The sequence below is a fragment of the Bubalus kerabau genome, chromosome 1 (assembly GCF_029407905.1).
Source record: "Bubalus kerabau isolate K-KA32 ecotype Philippines breed swamp buffalo chromosome 1, PCC_UOA_SB_1v2, whole genome shotgun sequence".
Lineage (NCBI taxonomy): Eukaryota > Metazoa > Chordata > Mammalia > Artiodactyla > Bovidae > Bubalus > Bubalus kerabau.
This window is the reverse complement of record NC_073624.1, coordinates 167,239,404-167,261,004: the sequence shown is the minus strand read 5'-3', so window position 1 is coordinate 167,261,004 and position 21,601 is coordinate 167,239,404. Positions and strand designations below refer to the sequence as shown.

Here is a 21,601-nt window from a genome sequence, read left to right as displayed (position 1 = left end):
AGAAAATCCCATGGACGGAGGAGCCTGGTGGGCTGCAGTCCATGGGGTCGCTAGAATCGGACACAACTGAAGCGACGTAGCAGCAGCAGCATACTTACTTATGTTCATTTCTCTGCTGCTGCTGCTACGTCGCTTCAGTCGTGTCCGACTCTGTGCGACCCCAGAGACGGCAGCCCACCAGGCTTCCCCGTCCCTGGGATTCTCCAGGCAAGAACACTGGAGTGGGTTGCCATTTCCTTCTCCAATGCAGGAAAGTGAGAACTGAAAGTGAAGTCGCTCAGTCGTGTCCGACTCTAGCGACCCCATGGACTGCAGCCCACCAGGCTCCTCCATCCATGGGATTTTCCAGGCAAAAGTACTGGAGTGGATGCCATTGCCTTCTCCGAAGTAAGTATACTACTATCTTAACAAAAATATTAATAGTTAAAAAGAATTAACTGTAACAACTGGAGAGACATCCAAGGCGGTCCAAGCAACAGAGCAGGGAATGATAAACCCAGAATGAACTCACTGCCCCCGACACACGCCACTGCTACAGACACGGGCATGAACTCACTGCCCCTGACACGGACATATCTGTAAGAGTGAAGGACAGCACTTGGAAATATGTCCTTTCAGATAACACCAGTTACCTCTAGACAGTGTAAAGATATGAAGAATAAATGACTCAAACAATCTTATGTGTTAAGTTCTAATTTTTACAAAGGTAGCCACTGTATATAAAAACTGTTTAGTTTTTTTAATTTTTTAACATTTAAATCAATAAACTGTGCCAATCACTATGCTTAGATCACTTTTTCAACTAATTTAATCCTTTGAACTCTGAGGTTAGCAATGGCACACAAAACAAGTCTATTTTCAACAATACAAATAGTTCCACCAATGCTTTTAAATCACATTATTTGAAAAACTGTCTGAATTTAAAGTGTTGTCCTTTGCTTTTACAAATATGTCCATGTTTGTAGCAATGGTGTGTGTCAGAGGGTAGTGAATCTTAAGAGTAAATTGCATAAAAATACATACACTCTCCAGAAGGACCGACTATTAAAATCATAAAGACAAGCCACATTTGTGACACACAGCAGTGAAAAACAAAAGTAACATCAAAAGGTGCTGAATCTTTCATTTGATAGTTGGAAATTTTTGTGGAAAAATTTTTTCTCAATTAGGAAAGCGAAATACAAACTGGAATCATCTCAATATACTGCTGAACATATACTATGGTAGAAAAAATCATACATAATTCCAGTGCTGATGAGATTCTGGGAAAATCATTATGCACCATCTGTTAATCTGGAATGTCTCTTAAACAGTAGTATCAAGTAGTATTAGATCACCTAATTTCTAAGAAAAGAGGTCAGAGGCAAAGGGTTTTTAGAAATGAAAACTCTGAATGCAGTATTATCTCAAAAATAAAAATCTTAAAACTATTTCCCATACACATTTAGAGACTACAACAGTACCATGCTGCTGCTGCTAAGTCGCTTCAGTCGTGTCCGACTCTGTGCGACCCCATAGACGGGAGCCCACGAGGCTCCCCCGTCCCTGGGACTCTCCAGGCAAGAACACTGGAGTGGGTTGCCATTTCCTTCTCCAATGCAGGAAAGTGAAAAGTGAACGTGAAGTCGCTCAGTCGTGCCCGACTCTTTGCGAGCCCATGGACTGCAGCCCACAAGGCTCCTCCGTCCATGGGGTTTTTCCAGGCAAGAGGACTGGAGTGGGGTGCCATTGCCTTCTCCAACAACAGTACTATACATGTATGTTAAATACATAAGCTTACAAAGCAACTCACAAAGACGATTTAAAACGACAAAGAAATCCTTGTGATGAAATTCATATGAAAATTTCAATACGGGTAATTGGGCTCTTTAGAGGCTCTGTTTCTCAATTTTTTTTTTTATACTTCTTTGTTGTCCAGGAAAAATGAAGAAAATATAAAGTAAAATTGAGAAAAAATATACAAGGAAGTAGCCTAAAAACATTAAAATTTGAAGCAAACATGAATATCTATAAATATGAATAAATCCTTACTTTCCCGTAAGTCATTCAAAAGTAATTTTAATATAGATTTATTATACATGCTATGCTTAAATTAAAATTTAAAAGTCACTTCAATATATGCATCTTACCCGGTTTTGATCATTGTCACTATGATTGGCAAAATCTTCATCTGACTCCTTTTTGGGGAGAAAAGAAAGGCTTTGTTAACATTGGCTCTACTTGGAAGTACAGAAATGATGTCGTGTCTAAGTCTCTAGGGCAGCCACCACTGACTGGTTTCTGAACTGACTGCTGATCACCTGAAGTATCAAGGTGCAGATGAGGTGGAGAGTTGGCAGTATCACCAAGGGCTATTCCAGTTACATATCACCTTTGTAATTCTTTTAAACCTCTTTGAGAATGTACTCATATCAATCTGCCCCATCATTTCTAACCTTTGGATTAAGAGTTGCACATGTAATTAACTAACTTATCAAAAGCTAGTTTGCATTGGTTTGCATTGGTTTGCATTCTCTATTTTCCTTCTAAGTAAAACCACTACTTCATCAGGCCCAAGAAGGGAACATCAGTATTTAATACAAGCCATTAGGTAAAGAGTTGCTTCAGTGGCTAAAAGCAAAGGGTTTAGCTACTGACAATCAGTGAAAGCAAGGCTGTTTCCACAAAGTTCATTTCCTTCTATCAGGTGTTTTGAGGGGAGGGCTGGAGGCAGGAGGAAAGGAAACCAACTGTGCAAATGGAGGAGCAGCAGCGGGGAGGAGCGCGCTACAAAGCTGTCGCCTCTGAGAAAGCAACACTCAGGAACGATCCTCCGGAGAGTTCCTACCCTTTGCAGTAACACATATTCCATTTAAAGGAACAACGCCAGATACAACAGGGGTCAAGGCCAAGGCCCGCAGACTCTGAGGCCTTAGAGAACAGGGAGTCAGATCAGGCTCTTTGGGTGTGAAGATGCCAGAGGTCGCAGTAAAGCTAACATTTAAGTGGACGCTTTCAGCAAGCTTCTGGTCTAGAAGGTTTTAGAGTAAAGAAAGTTTTAAATATGGACTTTTCTCGTAGAATTACTCAAAGATAGAACTTACTCAAAGACTGTATCTCAGGCAGAGATTCCACCAAACTATCTAAGTTGTCCCCCTCAAAATACATTGGTAAGAAGAGGATATGGTGGGGAGGCAGGAGGGAGGGTAACGGTAAAGGTAATGTAAAAGGTTAAAGCAGTTTTCTTTGGTTTTGTACACAAGAAAAAAAGGAACTTCCCATCCCAAGGAAAAGACTTGAGAACATGGCTTCTATTACTATTAAGAGATTGTTGTAAACAAATTGCTAATTCATGAATATGTTATTTACTGAGCCTGCTAAACCCACCCTAAGTTTCCTGCCCACCATGACGTGGACACACCGGCAAGCCCTTACCTCTTCCTCGTTCTCTTCTTCACTGTCTGCGATACTCCCACGATCACTGCCTACTGAACCTTCTGGTTAGAAGAAAGATAAAGGTTATAGCCAATATTCATAAGGAAACATTCTTAATTTCTTCTCAAGATCACAAACCGCCATACATCAACATCAAAAGATTTTGATAAAACCATCCATACTCATTCACTGGAATTAAAAGTGTCTTCACTATAGTGAGGAATGGAATATTTACATAGGCTCAAAGTATTTCCCCACGGGATATTTATTAGTTACAAAAAAATATATTAGTTACAAAGGAAAAAACTGGCTTATACTCTTTGACGATGTCACGGTTGTGAAAAGCAAAAAGAGGCTGAGAAATGGTATCAAACCAAAAGACCAGAGAGATCTGACAACTACATGCAGTGAGGAGACTGGATTTTGAGCCAGAGAAAAACAGAGACTGCAGAGGACATTACTGGGACAACTGGAAAAATGGGGGTATGACTGTGAGGACTAGCTAGTATTAAAATCCAGTAAAATCCCCTAACTTTGGTAATCATACTTTTTGCTACTGTTGTTGGAGACCTGTCAATTGGTGACTTTATTTCATATAAAAGTTACTAGGGGAAGAGGTCAAAAAGTCAAGTATACTTGACTTGAACATTCTTGCCAAGTCTCACAGGATGCAACCACTTGGATTAATTTTTTCCATTAATAAACAGGATACAAAAATTAAAAGTCTCACATCAAAGCCCAATACATACATCCAACCAAGATGACAGATGGGCAAATGAATATGCAGAATGTGCAACTAAGTAAGAGAAAGTTCTTATTCTTCAGATCAGATCAGATCAGTCGCTCAGTCGTGTCCAACTCTTTGCGACCCCATGAATCACAGCACGCCAGGCCTCCCTGTCCATCACCAACTCCCGGAGTTTACTCAGACTCACGTTCATCGAGTCAGTGATGCCATCCAGCCATCTCATCCTCTGTTGCCCCCTTCTCCTCCTGCCCCAATCCCTCCCAACATCAGAGTCTTTTCCAATGAGTCAACTTTTCGCATGAGGTGGCCAAAGTACTGGAGTTTCAGCTTTAGCATCATTCCTTCCAAAGAAATCCCAGGGCTGATCTCCTTCAGAATGGACTGGTTGGATCTCCTTGCAGTCCAAGGGACTCTCAAGAGTCTTCTCCAACACCACAGTTCAAAAGCATCAATTCTTCGGCGCTCAGCCTTCTTCACAGTCCAACTCTCACATCCATACATGACCACAGGAAAAACCATAGCCTTGACTAGACGAACCTTTGTTGGCAAAGTAATGTCTCTTATTCTTAGAAATACACAAAGAAATACAGTTGTCCCTCAAGGGATAGGTTCCAGGACCCCCTTTCCCCAACAGACACACACAGACACAGACACAGACACACACACAGACACCAAGATGGCGCAGTGTCCGCATATAACGCGCGTCCTTCTCCTGTAACAGCCTTAACTCATCTCCACATTACTTGTAACACCTAATACAATGTAAACGCTATGTAAACAGTTGCCTGTGCAGCATGGCAACTATTTGCTTTTGGGACTTTCTGTAATTTTTTATTCCCAAACATTTTCTATCCAAGTTGGTTAAATACATAGATGCAAAACCCATGGAGATGAACTGCCAACCATATACATGAGTAAGGCGGCATGATGTCTCCTAAGTAGGTTCAGGAGAAAGTAATACTATATATAAAAGAGAGAGAATGATACACAAATATGGTGAAGCATTCACAAATGGTAACCTGGGTAAAGGGTATGTGAGAGTTCCGTGTCCTAGTCTTATAACTTTAAGACTTTAAAGTGAAGTTTGAAATTATTTTTAAATAAAAAGTTAAGCTATAAATGTTAAAAGCAGCAAAAGTATGCAGTGCAAAAGTGTACCTTCACTAGAAAGCTCTCCAAGACCGACATCTTCCTGCTCCATGAACAGCTTTGACCCAATTAAATAAGGTAAAGGGCGGTCAATGTACAGATCCTGTGAACAATGGAAGGGAACAGGCAGTTAAATATTTAAGTTGAAAATAAAATTAGGTATTCCATTTGGCATCCTCTTCCATCTGACTACCCCAAAAAAGTTATATAATAAAAGAGAATAAGAATAAGAAACACAGCAGGATTTTTTTTTCAATCACTAATTTTAAAAAAGTTAAATCCTAGGTAAAGACAGAAAAGTAAAGCTGATTCATAAAGACTTCCCTTCTCAAGTGCCTAATTACATTAACAAAAATGGCAAAGGCTTGTAAAAAGTTTACCAGCAGTAACTGAACAAAGAAAGGGGCACAACTTCATAGCAACATGCCCCAAAGGAGGAGGACCAAGGAAAGAAACTGGAAATCCTGACAAGCTTTGACGATGGTGACCTATCTTCCTCCCCTGAAGAGCAACTTGGTGAGAAAAAGCAACCAATCAACGACCCTTGAGAACAAAGTCCTCAATGTGGAGAAGCACACGGAGGAAATAACACAGTCAGTGGGTAGTGGGGTGTATGGACAAACAGAGCAGAAGGCACAAAGGGAGGCAATGGAGTAGGCCACCTCCACGCTGCATCGGGCAGAGGCAGGAGCACAGGCAGAAAGCATGGGCTGGACAAAGAGCGACAGCTATTTACTGAGGACTGTCAGCTATCTACAGGGCAAGTATCTACAGTCAACATAATTAACTAAAGGAATGTTTCCAACAGACTGATAAGAACCTATCTAGGAGAGGGAGGGGGAAAAAAAAAAACCCAAAGAAAATAATAATAATGCCCCTCAGAGGTTCACGCGGTAGAATTTAGAGAAGTGAAGTTGGTAAAATAAGATCAGAAGATCAAACAACAGAATAAAATGAAGTAGACCATCTACAGGTACATGTTAGAGATTCTTCCATTTCAGGCCATTACAAACATCAAAAATTTAGAGCCAAAAAAGCACTCCACCCTGGAGGCATGGTCCTTTGGCTTTAACAACTCTTCCCTATAAAAAAGACACTGGGAACAGAAGAGAACAGTTCTGTCCTTGGAAAATGACAGAAAGTTTGGGAAGGTTCATGTAAAGGTCAAAGATACAGCAAAAACTAATTTAGTGCAAAGAAATCAAAGTGCTAATTGGGCTGACTGTTCAGTGACTCAGAAGGCTTGTTCCCATGTCTTTCTGTAACAGAAAAACTGGTGAGAGACTTGCAAGGAGGAAATGTGACCCAGGCAATACATTTTCCAAGGTCTGCTGTGTGAGTCACTCACTCAGTCGTGTCCAATTCATTGCAACTCCATGGACTGTAGCCCACCAGGTCTGTCCACGAACTCTCCAGGCAAGAATACTGGAGTGGGTGACCATGCCCTCCTTCAGGGGGTCTTCCCAACCCAGGGGCTGAACCCTGGTTTCTGCACTGCAGGCAGATTCTCTACTGCGTGAGCCACCAGGGAAGCCCTGCTGCTAAATCCCTACAGTGAAAAAGCAAGACGACGACAGCGTATCAACGTTAAAGGACCAGCCCCAGCTCGGCAGGGTTGGCTCAAACTGCAAGAGAAACGTGCGGTGAATACACGATCAGAAGAGACTGGTTTTGCAGCATGCGTCAATTCACAAAGCACTGCTGTGTCACAAGGCCTCTCAAAATCAGTAAGGCAACCTCTTGTGTTTACTACTGAGCCAACCTGAGAGAAAGTAACAGTAAAGCAGTAAGTACCTGCTAGGCCAATAATCTCTTCATGAACACTCACAGCGGTTTTATTGATACTGGCTAAAACCTGGAACAACCCACATGTCTTTTAACACTTCTGAGGTCCCTCTTTGTGCAAGCTACAGAATGTCAGTTTCCCAACAACCCCTACCTCTCATGAGCCTCCTCATCCTTCAAAACCCAATTCAAACCTCATCTTCACCCTACTTTCTCCAGCCAGAAGTCAAAACATCTATGATTGTGACTTTTGTAACTGCCTCCTTTCTCTGGCCATCTGGCATGGTTATGACAAGCATCTTGAGAGTAGGAATGAAGCCCTGCATCTCTGTACTCCCCCAACTTGGCATGCTAGTACCCAGTAAGTGCTCAGTCGATGCTCCTGAACAGCAACCCTCTGACTGATGGAGTCAATATGAGGGCGCTAAGTGACATCCTCCCTTCCTACAGGTGAAGGCCGCATCCTAACAATTCTGCGCCCAAGGACCCAAGTCACAACAGGTGTAAGAGTGAACATCACAGTTGCATGTCTTTACCTTTGGCTCAAGGATCAATTCCATGCGCTCATTAGCATCATCTTCTTCAGAGTCTGAGTTTCCTGCCTTTATATCTAGTTGCTCAAATGCACTGTCCAACACCTGTAAACCGTAGTTCACGGCCTCCTGGACTTTAGGAATCAGATCTACTTCTTTCTGTTCCCGGGTCTTTTCCTAGAAAAAGTAATTTTTAGTAAGATCTCCAGTATATTGATACCACCCTAATAAAACACTGGGAATGTTCACTGAAGCCTAGACTCATGCTCAAAAACATACAAAACCAAAAAAACTTAATTAAAAATGTTGTTCTTAATCATTTACAACGTTAAAAAGTTGAAAGTCAAAGATTTTGCTGAATGCCTCAGCACAGACTTTGGAGTGTTAAGTCCCAAATGTGTCTATGCATTGAACACGCACCAAACTACAGAAGGTTCCGGAACTCCAGGTTCATCGTTCACAAAAACAAAAGCACAATGGAGTGATGATGCAGCCTCTGTAGACTATGTAAAAGCGCCCGAAAACAATGAACGGCACGTCATAAGACAACAAGGGGCACCTTCCCTCCCTGCTTCTGAAGGAACAAAGGGCCTAGGGTTTTAGCTCTGCCATGACTGTACCCACTAACCTTGGTTAATGGTCCTTAGGACAATTTCAGAGGTTAAGACTTAGAAGAAAATACTCCAGGCAGAGTCGTTATTTTTCAATTACAGTTAAAAAAATAACTGGACGATTACAGTTTATAAACTTGTTTCAAACCAAGAGAGAGTCTGTTTCATCTCTAATCTATCCTGTACGTTACCCTAGAACAAGGCCCCCCACCTCGACAAAACTTTGTACACAACACCAACCTGCTGAAAATATTCCACCCATCTCCACTTCCTGTAACAGCAGCGCTCACACATTCAACTGTGTCATCAGTTGTAGGAAGTATTGCAGAATATATTTAGTGTCATTTCCTCTCCTCACAAATATTCTGCAAGTTGACATATAATTACAGAAACAAACCATACAGTTTTCCCTTTTTCTGACACACCACGTGGGATCTTAGTTCCCCAACCAGTGACCAAACCTGCGCCCCTACCCTGGGACAGTGGCGTCTTAAGCACTGGACCCTGGAAGTCCCCATACACTGCTGCTTTGAAAGCCAAAAGGGAAAACCTGAGGAGTGTTTGATACTTCTACCCCAAGTGCAGAAGTCTTTCTAATTTACCTTTTTTGTTTTGGCTGCGTCTTTTTTGCACTCTGGTATTTTTGATTCTAAGTTAAACACCTAACACTGTACTAAGTGTGCAAAAACATCCTTGTGGATTTTTTAAAGACAATTCACTAAATAGCTATCACTTTAAACTGAATCTTGACTTGGTATAACCAGATATTACTACACTTAAAACAGTTTAGCAAATCTATTAAAAATAAAATTTTTTTTAATAAATTTTTAAAGGCTAGAAACAGGCAAAACTGTAGCTGGTTTCTAGTACCCTTTCTTAGTCTAACACGTTCATATGTGACAAGTAGCATGGCATTCTTCTTACTTTCATTCTTAAACTGGTAGTAATAAGAAGCAACACAGTCCTGAAATGACAGGGATACACAATCTTCAGAGAACTCACCACCTACTGCCCAGTATGGCCCGTTTTGGTTTTGTTTTTTTTTTAATAACCCTCAAGATAAAAAAGGTTTTTACATTTTTAAAGGAGGAAGGGGAAAGGATAGGAGAGGAAGAAAAGAAGAAAAAGAAGCAAAGGATAGAAATCAATGCAGCCAGCAAACAAAATATTTCTTACCTGGTCCTTTACAGAAAATCTCTACACACCTCTGCTCTACTCTTAAGCCAGAAATCAGGAACTTAATCTACACATTTCTTAATACAATGAATTTCAGAAACAAACAAGTTCAATTGTTGAGCTGTCAAAAACCAGCTTCTGCCATTTCTCCTAAAGTCCATCTCCCTGCCCCACTCTCCCTCCAGCAGCCATATCATAAATCACTACTTTTCTTCTCTAAAGAAGCCCAAGAGAAGAGTAATTCAAAGCAAGTACCTGTTCTGGTTTTTCCGCCTCAGTCTTGAGCACCGGCTCCTCCACCTCCTCATCATATACACGCTAAACACGGAAGCAAGGTTCAGCTTTTAGTCAAAACAGCATTTGGAATCAATCGCGATGTAAGAATTCAATATACAATTTAAAAAGACAAAGACAAGAAGAAATGATTATTCAAGAAATGGCTGAGGCCAAGCAGAGAAGAGTAGACAGCTTTCCCAAAATTAAGTTTAAAGAAAAGACACAAAAGACTAGGAAACATGAAAACAAAACAAAACCTTAAATGTCATGGTTGACCACAGTCACAAAATTAACAAGAAAGCAGAGTTCACATTTTCTTGTTTAATCCAACACAATGCTGGCAGAGCACTGGTGCAGGCCCTCAAACGTGCGGCTCTGAGCGTGTCAAGTGGCAAAACCTACCCGCCAGGTGTAAGAGCTTTTACATTTATACAGTAGAAACCATAAAGGTGAGTTACTTTTATCCTGTTGCTTAAAATGGTTGATACATTTTTATTATCTCATTTATAAGAAAATAGACAGGCCAAGCCCACCACTGATGTGTCAGAAGACCAGTCGTGGGATTCACCCATACAGCTTGGGCAGGTGGCTTCTCTTTTCTAATACAGAGCCATCGTTCTGGCAACTCATTGTGATTTTTTTTAACTATTTATTGTTGCCTAAACTCCCAAAGCAAAATATTCTCATTATAAATAGTGCAGTGATGAGAATGCTCTAGAATTAGACACTAGTAACGGTCACAAAACTCTAAGAACACACTAACATCTACTGCCTTCTACACTTTTAAAAGGGTGTATTTTATAGTGTGTAAACTCCATGTCAATTAAAATTAAAATGTCAATATAAAGATAGTTGCAAAAGAGATATATTTAAAAATAATTCCATCCCTGCCTCCAACCTCATCCTCAGAATAATTAATTTAAGTTTGGTGTGCGCTCCTCTTTGTTTCCCAAGGCTCTTACACAAATTTATACAGACATAGGCACACATTCAGAGTTTTCTGCCCTTCCAGCTTTGAAACAAAACTGCATTCATATGACACGTATCCTTCTGCCCCACTTTTTCACTTGATATTCTCATAAACCACTTTCTAGGTCAATGCATATAGATTTGACTCAACTGTTTTTATATCTACATAATATTTTATGGTATGAAGTTGCTATAGTTAGTTCAAGAATTCTCTATTAGAGAACATTAAGGACATTTCCAGTTTTTGCTAGTGCAAACCAGCTACTGTAAATATATACTAAATTCTTAGGCCATGGATCGTTGATTTCTACAGGCTTCTCAAAAACAGGATTGCGAAGCCAAAGGACAAAACTCTGGTTTACTCTTCAGAGCTTCTTCTAGATCTTGGTGTGGAACAACTCTCGCTGCCATGGCAACACACCCCAGTGCCCACTTCCCCGACCTTCGCCAGCAATGGAACGAGGTCGCCCATCTTTTCAAAATAACTATCAATCTGATTAGACAACGTTATTTTCAAATGTTCATATCTTCTAACCCAAGGTCAATCTGATTAAACGGTGTTATTTTTAAATGTTCACATCTTCCAACCCAAGAATTCTACTTCTTGAAATTTGGTTCCAAGAAAAATAAATACAAGCAGTCAGATGCTCATGGCATCAGATTTACATTCAAAATCACAAACACCAAATCTGTAACTCTCTGCAATTCCAATCAAAATACTAGTAGACTTTTCTGGGGAAATTAGCAAGATAATCCTCAAATTCACAGAAGTAAAAAAGCCAAGGATAACTATGAAAATTATGAATAAAGAGAAGTCACAGAGATTTGCCCTATTAAGACTTATTAGAAATCTCTGGTCTTTAAGATCGTGACACTACAGCAGACAAAGATAATAAAAGACAGAGGTCAGAGGCAGACGCACAATTACATGTGAGCCTATTCATATTCACAAGAACACACATTCATATACATGTCACTGAGGAAAAGAACTACACGATAAAAGTTACCTATATGGAAAAGAAACAAATGAGATCCCTACCTCATACTACACACACGTACCAATATACACCCAAAGACTATATATATACTCTCCACATAAGAAGAGTAAAAAGAGAGCAAAACAAACAAGCCCACACCCAAAATATTTACAGCTAAGGAAAAAAAATTTTTTAATCTGTTAATATAAGGCAGTGCACATTATTAGCATTTGTGGTTATTATCTCTTCTTTCCTAGATACACAAAATATTTTATCTTAAAAAGTTTTGTATGGGGGATTGTTAAATAATGGTAGCCATAAAATGAAATAGAAACAGAAATTAAGTTCAGTAAATCTCACAGATGTGTTAAAATGCTTATAAAATAATATGCTAACATGAAGAAAAATGCAGGCTGCAAATACATACATATAGAAAAGGTTAAAGTTATGCACATACATATGATTAGAAAAAAATATGCCAAAGTGATCAGTGGCTGGTTAATTTGGGGTGGCAGAATTATAGTTGACTTCTGCAGCTTAAATTTTTTCATATTTTAATACTTTTTATACATATTAATCTCTCCTACTATAAGTGTCCATTATTCTTACAACAAAAAAGGAAAAAACTTGAAGTCCAATGTCTGCATGGGAATGAACTTAGAATATACATGTCAAAATCTTGAGAGGCTCTTCTTTAGTATCTGAAATTTCATATGCTGCTTCTTTTTCCATATTAAAAAAAAAAATCATTCTACAAAGACCAGAAATTAGGGGAGTAAGTTTCAAAGGCATGAACAAAAAATGGCAAATAAATCTTAAAATTGAGACTTTAACACAAGACAGCTGCCAAGGTCACTTCAGACTTTAAATAGCAAGACCATTTAACTTAAAAGACTGAGCTTCAAGCTTAGGTCTGAACAGCATCAATACCCTCCTTTTTCTCCTGCCTGTCATTAAAAACACCTCACAAGACATCAGCAGCCTTCAGAAAGCCAAAATGACATCTAGGAAACCAACCAGCAAGTACACAAAACCCGTGGGAGCTTTCAAGGGTGGGCAGGACCACGCATCTCAAGTACTCAGTTCACAAGAGGTCAACAATGCTTGCTTACCTCACCCTTCAGATTGAACTCACAGCTTCATGGGTTGCTCGATCATTTTAAAATCAGGTAGCCATTCACACAACTGTCAAATGTCTTTGATATTTCTACTTGAAGAATCTTTTCCTCATTTGGGGAGATGAGGTAAGAGGTGAAGGTGAGGAATTAAGAGAAAAATCTGACAAAGGGCTGAAATTTCTTACCACATTATACACAGCCATGGTCCTCTTTACTTTTATGATCTCTCATTAATTCATGCAAATATTCACTGAGTCTCTATGTATCAGGCTCACGGTGAACCCAAAGAACGGAACACTTAGTAAAAATGTGGGGCTTGATTTAGTAGAGAAGTTCAACACATCAAACCATATTGATAGATGTAGAATTACAGTCATAGGAAGTGCTACGAAAGAAGTCATTAATTAGGTCACTCAAGGTTTCAGGACAAAATTCCTAAAGGAACAGATTAATGAAGCTGCAAGAACTGTATTCCCTACTGAAAACGCACTGATGCACTGGCCACTGCTCATCAGCATTTCTCCTCCTTCAGAGTCCCCTTGTGAGCCTTTACTAAAGGAACTGATTTTTCTTGCCCTAAAAAGTCTTGATTGCTTTTCAGTTTCACTAACTCTATAATACAGTTCACAATCTACTAGCTGCCTCTGAGGTCAGTTACTAAAATCTAAAAACCTATTACTTTGTGTATTTTTCCAATAAACTACCATGAAACCAAATGGCACCATCATTTAAGACCGAATTGTAATACATGAGTCCTGATGTCAGGGTTTGAAGAAAACATTTGCAAAGCCAAATCACTGCCAAATGTATTATCAGCAGGTAGATTCCTTCAGTTTTATTAAGCGTTAGCCATCCTTTTAACAACATGATGCTCTACCACGAATGGAAAGAACACATAACACGTGGCATTACAGGGAGGTCTGGGAACCAGTTCGACTTGGCAGTGGCCACAAGCACATCTAGAGGGAAAGTTGGCCGCAGACTGGAAGCTGAAGAAGCACAAGACAAAGGAGAGAGAGAGATGGATGTAGGGAATCCAAGGAGTGAACAGAAATCATGAACTATTACTAAAAAATAACCAAGAAAAACAAGAGTAAACAAAAAAACCTCCCACAAAAATTAGATTATCAGAAACTCAGAATATAAGAAAACTTGGAAAGAAAAGAAGAGCTGGGGAAAGAGAAGACCTGAAGGTTATTATTCAGAAAAAGAAGCTTATAATGCCCGTTTCCCCCAAAGTACCAGTCAGGACCAAGCCAGTATAAATGTGCTACAGGCACACCAGGTACAAAAGAAGGCTCCCAATTCTACTCCCTGCCCACTCTAGGGCTGCAAGACTGACTGCTGAGAAGAGCTAAGCACCTGATCCAGCGAGAAAGGTACAGAATGAGAGCAACAGATATAGTTAAAAGGACACAGAATTCAGCGGAATGAAAAAGTGATGGGACCACACACACACTACTAAAGCAGAGACGCGAGTCCTGTAGACTGCCTCTCCCAACAGGAACGATGCTCAGGACCAAGCACGGATTCTGCGCAGATGACCAGAAAATGATTACAGATTTAACTAGAAGATCTGCTGTATCTTAAGTTACAGGCAAAGAGATATTTAAAACCTTTATTCAGATCTTTATTTTACACACAGGTTCCCCCAAAAGCCCAGTAGTGGCATTTCAACCTCAATTACTAAAAATGTACAAACATGCTGTGTAAGATATCTGCAGGACAATATTTAGTCTCCTCTTAACAATCCTAAATCTTTGTATAATCTTGCAATTTTCAAAATCATTTTTATTACTTTGTATCTAACAGTCTCAGGAGATAGCCTAATTTAATAATCCTCTTTTCACAGTATAACTAACACTGATACTTAGAAAGTTAGTCACCCTATGAGAAACACAGGTCAGCTTAACTAAGCTTCCTCTCCATCTTCTAGAATAATCTCCCCTACAGTCATGGAGCTCCAGCCACATTTTATTCCTTTTTATTCTGGAATAACACTATTACAGAAAATTGTGATATTCTTTAAGAGGGGGCTCTAGTTTATCTACGTGTTCCTAGAGCCTAAAACTTTGAAACTTGATAAACCGACAAAATTGCACTTGGGTTAAAGTGCAACAATCTATTTAGAGTTGATTTTATGACACAGCTTCAGCCAGCATAACAAAGCATTAGTTCAGAATAGTCCAAGTAGACACACACATGCTTTTAATATAACTTAACAGAACATAATGCATACAATTAATAACATGCTGGTGCCCAGAGGACCAGACCAGGTGTATGGCTTTCCTTATAGAGGATAACAAGGCTTGTTGGAGGGCCATGCAATTCACCAAAACTGCTGACAACTCCAGAATTAACAATGGATGAAAACATTGGAATATCAGGAAATTTTTATCATTAGGTTTTCTCAAAGGTTTGAAAAAACAGGTAAACTTTACTAATAAAAAGGGAGGGAACATCAATTACCAAGAAGTACTACTTACACCAAAATTTAAGAGAACCTAACAATAGGTCACTTAATATCAGTGACTACTGCTCCTTCTAACAGTATTATTTCTTTAAAAATCAGATGTCACTAAGTAACTCACGTTTTCAATGAACTGGGTATTAGACAGCATAAGGAACTCATTGAAGACATTATGCAGGCGGCAATCTGTGGCTTTAGTCTCCCGAATTAGTCCATCCACTTGTTTCTTGATTTCATGAGTCCTAGAGATGGTCTGTTGTGAAAATTCCTGTAGAAACTGTAGTAGCTATTTAAAAAAAAAACACATACAGTAGTATCAATATGCGTCTATTACACGCATCTATTCTGCATATCAAAACAGAGAAGCAGCCATTTCCTTTCACCTTCGTGTGTGTGCGTGCTGGAATGGGAAAGGGATGCTGCTTTCGACAGTACGAAGACCAAGCAGCACAGAAAAACATTGAGAAAGCTCGTCAGAACAGTGGCAGTGAGTCAATGGACACTTCCTGTCTCGTCCCCGGAGAAATTTTAAAAGTGCTGTTTGGTTGTCATTCTACAGGGATCACAGACGAGAGGCAAAAAAACAAAGCACTACTCATCCAAAACTCCTACGCAAGTGGGACTTTGGAATCACGGCTCTGAGCTTGTTGGGCCCCAGGTGTAAGGTGTCTTACTCAACGATATTCATATACTGGTTTGCCTCCCACCCCACTCAGTCCAGGTCTCAACAGGGAGTCGCCTATGAGGTGCCACTGTAAGCCTGCGGCGTGGTGGAAGCCTAACTCTCAGGATGGAGCTGGCGCCTGGCTGAAAAAACCAAGCAAGGAAGAGACCACCCCGCGATGGGCGGCAGTAAGTCAACCGGCCGGCATCCGCCCAAGTGCCTGAGGACTGCCACCAGGAAGTTTTCGACAGCAAGAGGAATGTTATTTAGTCCACGAGAGACAGAGCGGGATCGACTGGGTGGAGAGGGGCTGGGACTGATGTCCTCCGCTCGCAGGCCGCGCATCACCCCCAGAAGGCCCTCCCTCCCCTCCCGTCCCGGCTCCCGCCTCTCACGCCCGCGTCGGCCGCCAGCGACCAGCTCTGACTGCTCCTGCGGATCTCCTCCACCGACCAGGGACGCTCCCACAGGGGCTCGGACGCCGGCGCTCGCTCCTGGTCGGGGGTGGTCCGGTTCATCTGCAGCGGGAAGGACGAGAAGAGGGGCTGAGCTCCGGGGAGGCGGCGGACGCGGCCCAGCCCCAACCCAGAGCGCCGCTCTCACCATCCCGGCTGTGCAGTTTGGTGGGCTCCGAAGCCGCAGGACCGCACCCGCTGAGCCCCCAAAGTCTCCGGAAGCCTAGCCCCCAGCAGTGCGGCCCTGGCACGTGACCAGCCTCACGTGACCAGAGCGCCCCGTGACCTGCCCCTCACGTGACCGGATGTGGGGCGTGCCGCTGAAGGGAGGCTGGGCCAGCTGCCTGCGGGTGAGTCACGTGCATGGATCTAGCGATGATCCTACTGAAGGAACTAAGTGAAAAGGAGGAAAGCAGATATGTGATATCACTTATGTGCAGAAACTATATGTGAAATGACATAAATGAACAGTATGTGAAACAGACTCGCAAATGTAGAGAACAAACTGGTGGTTGTCAAAGGGGTGGGGGGTCAGGGGAGGAATGGATTGGGAGTTTGGGGTTAGCAGGTGCAAACTATGACATATTTAACGGATAAACGACACAGTCCTAGGAAACTATATTCAATATCCTGTGGTAACTCGTAATGGAAAAGAAGATGAAAAAGGATGTATATGTGTATAACCATCACTCTGGTGTACAACAGAAATTAAAACACCGTAAGTCAACTATACTTTAATAAAATAATTTTTTTTAATCTGTTTCACTTTAGAAAAGAAAAAAAAAAAAAAAAGAAGACTGCGGAAGCCAGGGGGCGCCGAAGGGGTGTACGAGTCAAGTTGAGCTTCAGCTGAAGGGCCCGAGTGGCCGGCGCGTAATTAGTCCGGAAGTACGCAGGGAACCAGATGTGTTCAGAGGGGAGCCAAAAGGATCTTGGAAGACCCATCCAAAGAGCTTTAAACGTCCGGAGATGTGTGCAGAAGAGCTCGCGGCTGCTGCGCCTCTTCCTTGCTGCATCTCCGCTGACTGTCACTGGATCAGCACACAGAAACCCAGATTTACTGGAGATTGATCTGTCTCGTTATCATCATGCTTTTAAGGACATGCGCGGTTTCAACTCACTGGGTAGGGCCTCCTTAAAATCCTTTACTCCCTAAATCCTTTACTCCGTAGGCAATGCCCTCAGATTCAAGTCCAAATTTCTCCTATGACAGGCAAAATCCATTTGTAATCTGACCCCTGCCTGTGAATCTATTCTCAACTTTCCCGGCTTCCCAGGAGCGCTCAGTGATTCAGCTGTTCTGCCTCACGCTTCCCCGAAGGTCCATCTGCAGAGACCTTCTTCTGCCAGACCAACTTACCTTTTAAAATGAAGATTCCAATTTCTTTCCATCCCTTTGTGCCCATGGGCAAGTTATTTAATCCATGTCAGTTACCTGTCTTTCAGGAATGTGGTGTTAAATGTGGTATTTGTGAAGTACCAGGGTGCCTGCCATACTGTAAGCATTAAACGTAGCTCTTCCCGTGTTTTCTATGCCCTTTGTTTATCAAACTCGTGCCCTATGTTTTGTGTTTGCCTTGAGTGAAGACTTCCCTGATTTCCCCAAGGATAGTTTTGAGTGCCCCTCCTCAGTTATTTGGGTGGGGCTTACCTCCTAGCTCAGTTCCTAAAGAATCTGCCTGCAATGCAGGATACCTGGGTTTTATCCCTGATTGGGAAGATCCCCTGGGGAAGGAAATGGCAACCTACTCCAATATTCCAGCCTGGAAAATCCCATGGAGGGGGAGTCGGGCAGGCTACAGTCCATGAGGTCACAAGAGTCAGATACAATTTAGCGACTAAACCACCACCACCACCTCAGTTATTTTCTACATGTTTGCACAAATATCCAGGCTTCCCTGGTGGTTCAGAAAGTAAGCAATCTGCCTGTAATGCGGGAGAGCCTGGTTCTATCTCTGGATTGGGACGATCCCCTGGAGAAGGGAATGGTTACCCACCCCACTATTCGTGCCTGGATAATTCCATGACAGGGGAGCCTGGTGGGCCACAGTCCATGTCCCAAAGAGTCGGACATGACCGAGCTACTAACACGGTCAGGCTTTTCACAAATATTCACCATAGAGTATCCCATTATATTATGTTTCATAATGTCTCATGTATAATAATATATAACATGTTTGAAGTAGTAAGAATTTACTACTTTGTACATACTACTTCATTTAATCCTCACAATGACTGTGTGAAGCAGGTACTCTGATGCTTGCATCATAGTTGAGGAAATAAGAGGCACAGAGAGGTTAAGTGACAGACAAAACAGTAAGCAAGCAGTGCCTGGAGCCACACTATTGGCCACTGCGTTGCTCCATAGCTAGCCTTACTTTCTCGAAGCAACTTTACTTTTAAGTTGCATCTACCAGCCTCCCGGCCATTCCTTCACATTCATTTAAAATATTTTTAATAAATAAAACTGCTTTAGAATATAGTTGGTAAAACTGGGCCAAGCCAATTACCAAACTTACATCTCCTCTGACATCATCATGGACAACTTCAGTGGGCACATGGGTAAGCTTGGCTTCAATGTACCTTAATCTGCATTCCAATTCTCAGAGCCCCTCAATTACCCACACCCTGGACCTTATCAACTGAAACTGCTGACTTCTCACTGTGGACTGTAACAGAGCTGCCTCTTAAACTTCCAAGTCCCTCTGTTATTCCCTGGTCTTTTCTCAACTAACCCAAGTCTCTCAATGCCCCACCACACCATTTCACCCTCTCAGCTTTATTTCCTCGCTTCTCCTGCCTAGAGCTCATGATATTAGCCTTCGACTTCTCTTAACAGCCCATTAATAGCCTCACTTCATAGTTTTGATACATGGTCCGTGCTAGCTCCTAGCTTTGAATCAGTCTAACTATGCCCTTTCTCCTTCCTGACACCTAGGTTCCTGAAGGAAATCACTACGATTTCATATTCTGCAAACATAGCTGGCCCCTCAGCACTGGTTAACAGTTCTTTTACTCATACTTGATCCGTGTACTTAACCTCGATTAGATCTCTTCCGTAACTTTACCATGTGGTTCCAAGTGTCCGCTCTATTTGCCTCTGCCAGAGAAAACAGACTTCCACTTCTCATTTCAACTTAAGATGTTTCTATGTCTACACGTTCTGTATCCCATACAGTGTTTTTTTTTTCTTTGCAGAAGAAAAACAATATGACTGGCAAACTCAAAACAGAATTGGGGTTGGGGAAAGATATTGCAGAGCTCACGGAACTTAAGGAAAGTCAAGCAGACACTGGTCTTGGGAAGGCCATACATAAATCAGAGGAACTTGGGACAGTCTCCTCTGAGTCACCACCATCAAAAGAACTCAGTTCCAGTCATCTTCCTTCTTGGTTTTTGCCTCTGAATTTCACATTCCTGAGATAAATAGAATCCCATTAGCTTCCCTCAGATCACATTCCCACTTCCCTAATTGGTTCTTCTACCGAGATCATATAGAATGGAGAGAAGTAGTCCCCAGTGAAAATTTGGGACTGTTACCAAAAGCAGGAAGAAGGGGGATTCCCAGGTGGTGCTAGTGGTACAGAATCTGCTGGCCAATGCAGGAGATGCTGGTTCAGTCCTGATTGGAAAGATCTCCTGGAGTAGGAAATGGCAACCCCCTCCAGTATGCTTGCCTGGGAAATCCCATTGACAGAGGAGTCTGGTGGGCTCCAGTCCATGGAGCTGCATAGAGTCAGACATGAGTGTACATGCATGCACACAAGCCTATGATAAGAAAAATGCTGCAAAAAGTAGGAAGAAGGGTGCTTGGCAAGCAAAAGAAACAGGCTGCAAACTGCCTAGCTGCTTGTTTCCAGTCTCTGGAAAAGTCAACCCCTTTTGTCCAAGGCCAGTAACCACTAGGCTCTTGACTGAGCCTTTCCTGCTTCCCCTGGAATGGTGCTGCTTTGAACTCCCCTTCCTGTGTGTTCAGTCTTACTGTCTTTACTGGTATTTCTTCACATGTTTTTGAGTCATGTTTTGTATTGAATTTATTCATGTTAAAGAGATCTTGTACTGTAATAACCATGCATGAAAATTCACATAAATCTACCTATCATATGGGTGACCCTCTTGCTATCCTTACATAATTAAAATTGTCAACAAATGAAAATCCTAGAGGAGTTTCCTGTAAGGATATTTGTGAAGTCAAGTGTATCAGGGGAGATCTCAGACCTAGAACCTTAATCTGGGTTTCTCTGAATTAATCTGATTTTCTGTCCTGAGGTGTCTCCACGGGGATCTTGCTAAAATGCGGATTCTAAATGAACAGGTACGAGATGGGGTCTGAGACATTGCATTTCTGACAAGCTCCCAGGTGATGCCCAGACTCCTCAAACTAAAGAGTGTTGGAATAAAGAGCCAGGCTGAGTTCCCTGGTGAGCAGTACAGCTGCATGGCCAACCTTGTGAGCCCGTGTGTCTGTGCCATATGAAAAGTCATTAAGAAAGGTTGTCACAGAGGAGAGAGGCCAAGTCTTGCTTCGGGAGGCTCCCATGTAAGCCAGGAAGTGGGCCCTACAATTTATGTAGAGGATCTTCGGTGGGAGTGCAATGTATTAGGGTCAAACCTTTTGCATGGTAGTGGAAGAAAATTGCTTAGGCTTAGAAACTGAAGTAGCCCTCTCTTGAACTGTTGGCTTTAGGGGGGGCCCAGACATAGCAGGACTCCGCAGTTTCCTTGCAGCCCCCTGGACCACGGGAACACGGGAGAAGGAGAGGGGTCTGCCCAGCCATTGTCCAGGCACCAAGCCAATGCAAGTTCAGGAAATCAAGCATTAATGATGTTTATACACCAGGAACTTTGAGAGTCTAGTCAGTTAAGTAACCAGTAGCCACTGCATTAGCAACTTCAAAGGAGAGAAAGAAATAGAACCAGTGGTACTGAGAGAGTCCATTCCCAGGTAGGTTGATAAGAAGTCCAGGGTCCCCAAGGAGGAGAAAGGACTCCAGAGCCCTTGAGAAGGAGAAAGGAGTCTGAGGCTCTCCAGGAGAAAAGTACATTGTCTTCTACATTGTTTTGTCTTAGTCAATATAACAATGTATCTTACTCAAAGTCCAGTTTCTCCTTAAGGAGGTTTTCTGACTAATCTTGTTAAGATATATGTTGTGGGAGTGAGTCTGGTAAGACCTTTCTACTGTTAGCTCTAATGTTGTTAATTTAAGATGTATATTGTGGGAGTGGGCCTGGTTAACAGTATATAAGGCCTTGATC

At 41.8% G+C, this 21,601-nt stretch overlaps 1 protein-coding gene and 2 long non-coding RNA genes across 12 annotated transcripts in view; 1 reads left to right on the top strand and 2 right to left on the bottom strand.

The window, feature by feature from the left end:
* Positions 1-16,639, bottom strand: part of WASHC2A (WASH complex subunit 2A) — a 45,177-nt gene extending 28,538 nt beyond the window's left edge. For 4 of the 7 annotated variants that reach the window (XM_055538690.1, XM_055538719.1, XM_055538696.1 and 1 more), the window contains exons 1-8: positions 16,494-16,639; positions 16,286-16,408; positions 15,348-15,512; positions 9,672-9,734; positions 7,633-7,806; positions 5,321-5,414; positions 3,415-3,476; positions 2,130-2,177 (exon numbers count right to left, since the gene is read on the bottom strand). In XM_055538690.1, coding sequence (XP_055394665.1) covers positions 2,130-2,177; positions 3,415-3,476; positions 5,321-5,414; positions 7,633-7,806; positions 9,672-9,734; positions 15,348-15,512; positions 16,286-16,408; positions 16,494-16,496 — 732 coding nt within the window. In that variant the 5' untranslated portion in view covers positions 16,497-16,639. The remainder of the gene's footprint in view (positions 1-2,129; positions 2,178-3,414; positions 3,477-5,320; positions 5,415-7,632; positions 7,807-9,671; positions 9,735-15,347; positions 15,513-16,285; positions 16,409-16,493) is intronic. The other 3 variants (XM_055538706.1, XM_055538710.1, XM_055538735.1) reach the window with 1 other exon arrangement.
* LOC129621840 (uncharacterized) lies at positions 16,579-17,872 on the top strand. Of its 4 annotated transcripts, none has more exons than XR_008699717.1 (2): positions 16,579-16,695; positions 17,117-17,872. It is a non-coding gene; the product is annotated as an uncharacterized LOC129621840 (long non-coding RNA). The 4 variants fall into 4 exon arrangements; XR_008699720.1 differs by having other exon boundaries at positions 16,584-16,695; positions 17,122-17,872; XR_008699718.1 differs by having other exon boundaries at positions 16,694-16,815.
* LOC129621854 (uncharacterized) lies at positions 17,076-18,851 on the bottom strand. Its single transcript, XR_008699723.1, has 2 exons — positions 17,706-18,851; positions 17,076-17,376 (listed from the first exon to the last, which is right to left on the bottom strand). It is a non-coding gene; the product is annotated as an uncharacterized LOC129621854 (long non-coding RNA).
* Positions 18,852-21,601: the final 2,750 nt, after the last annotated feature.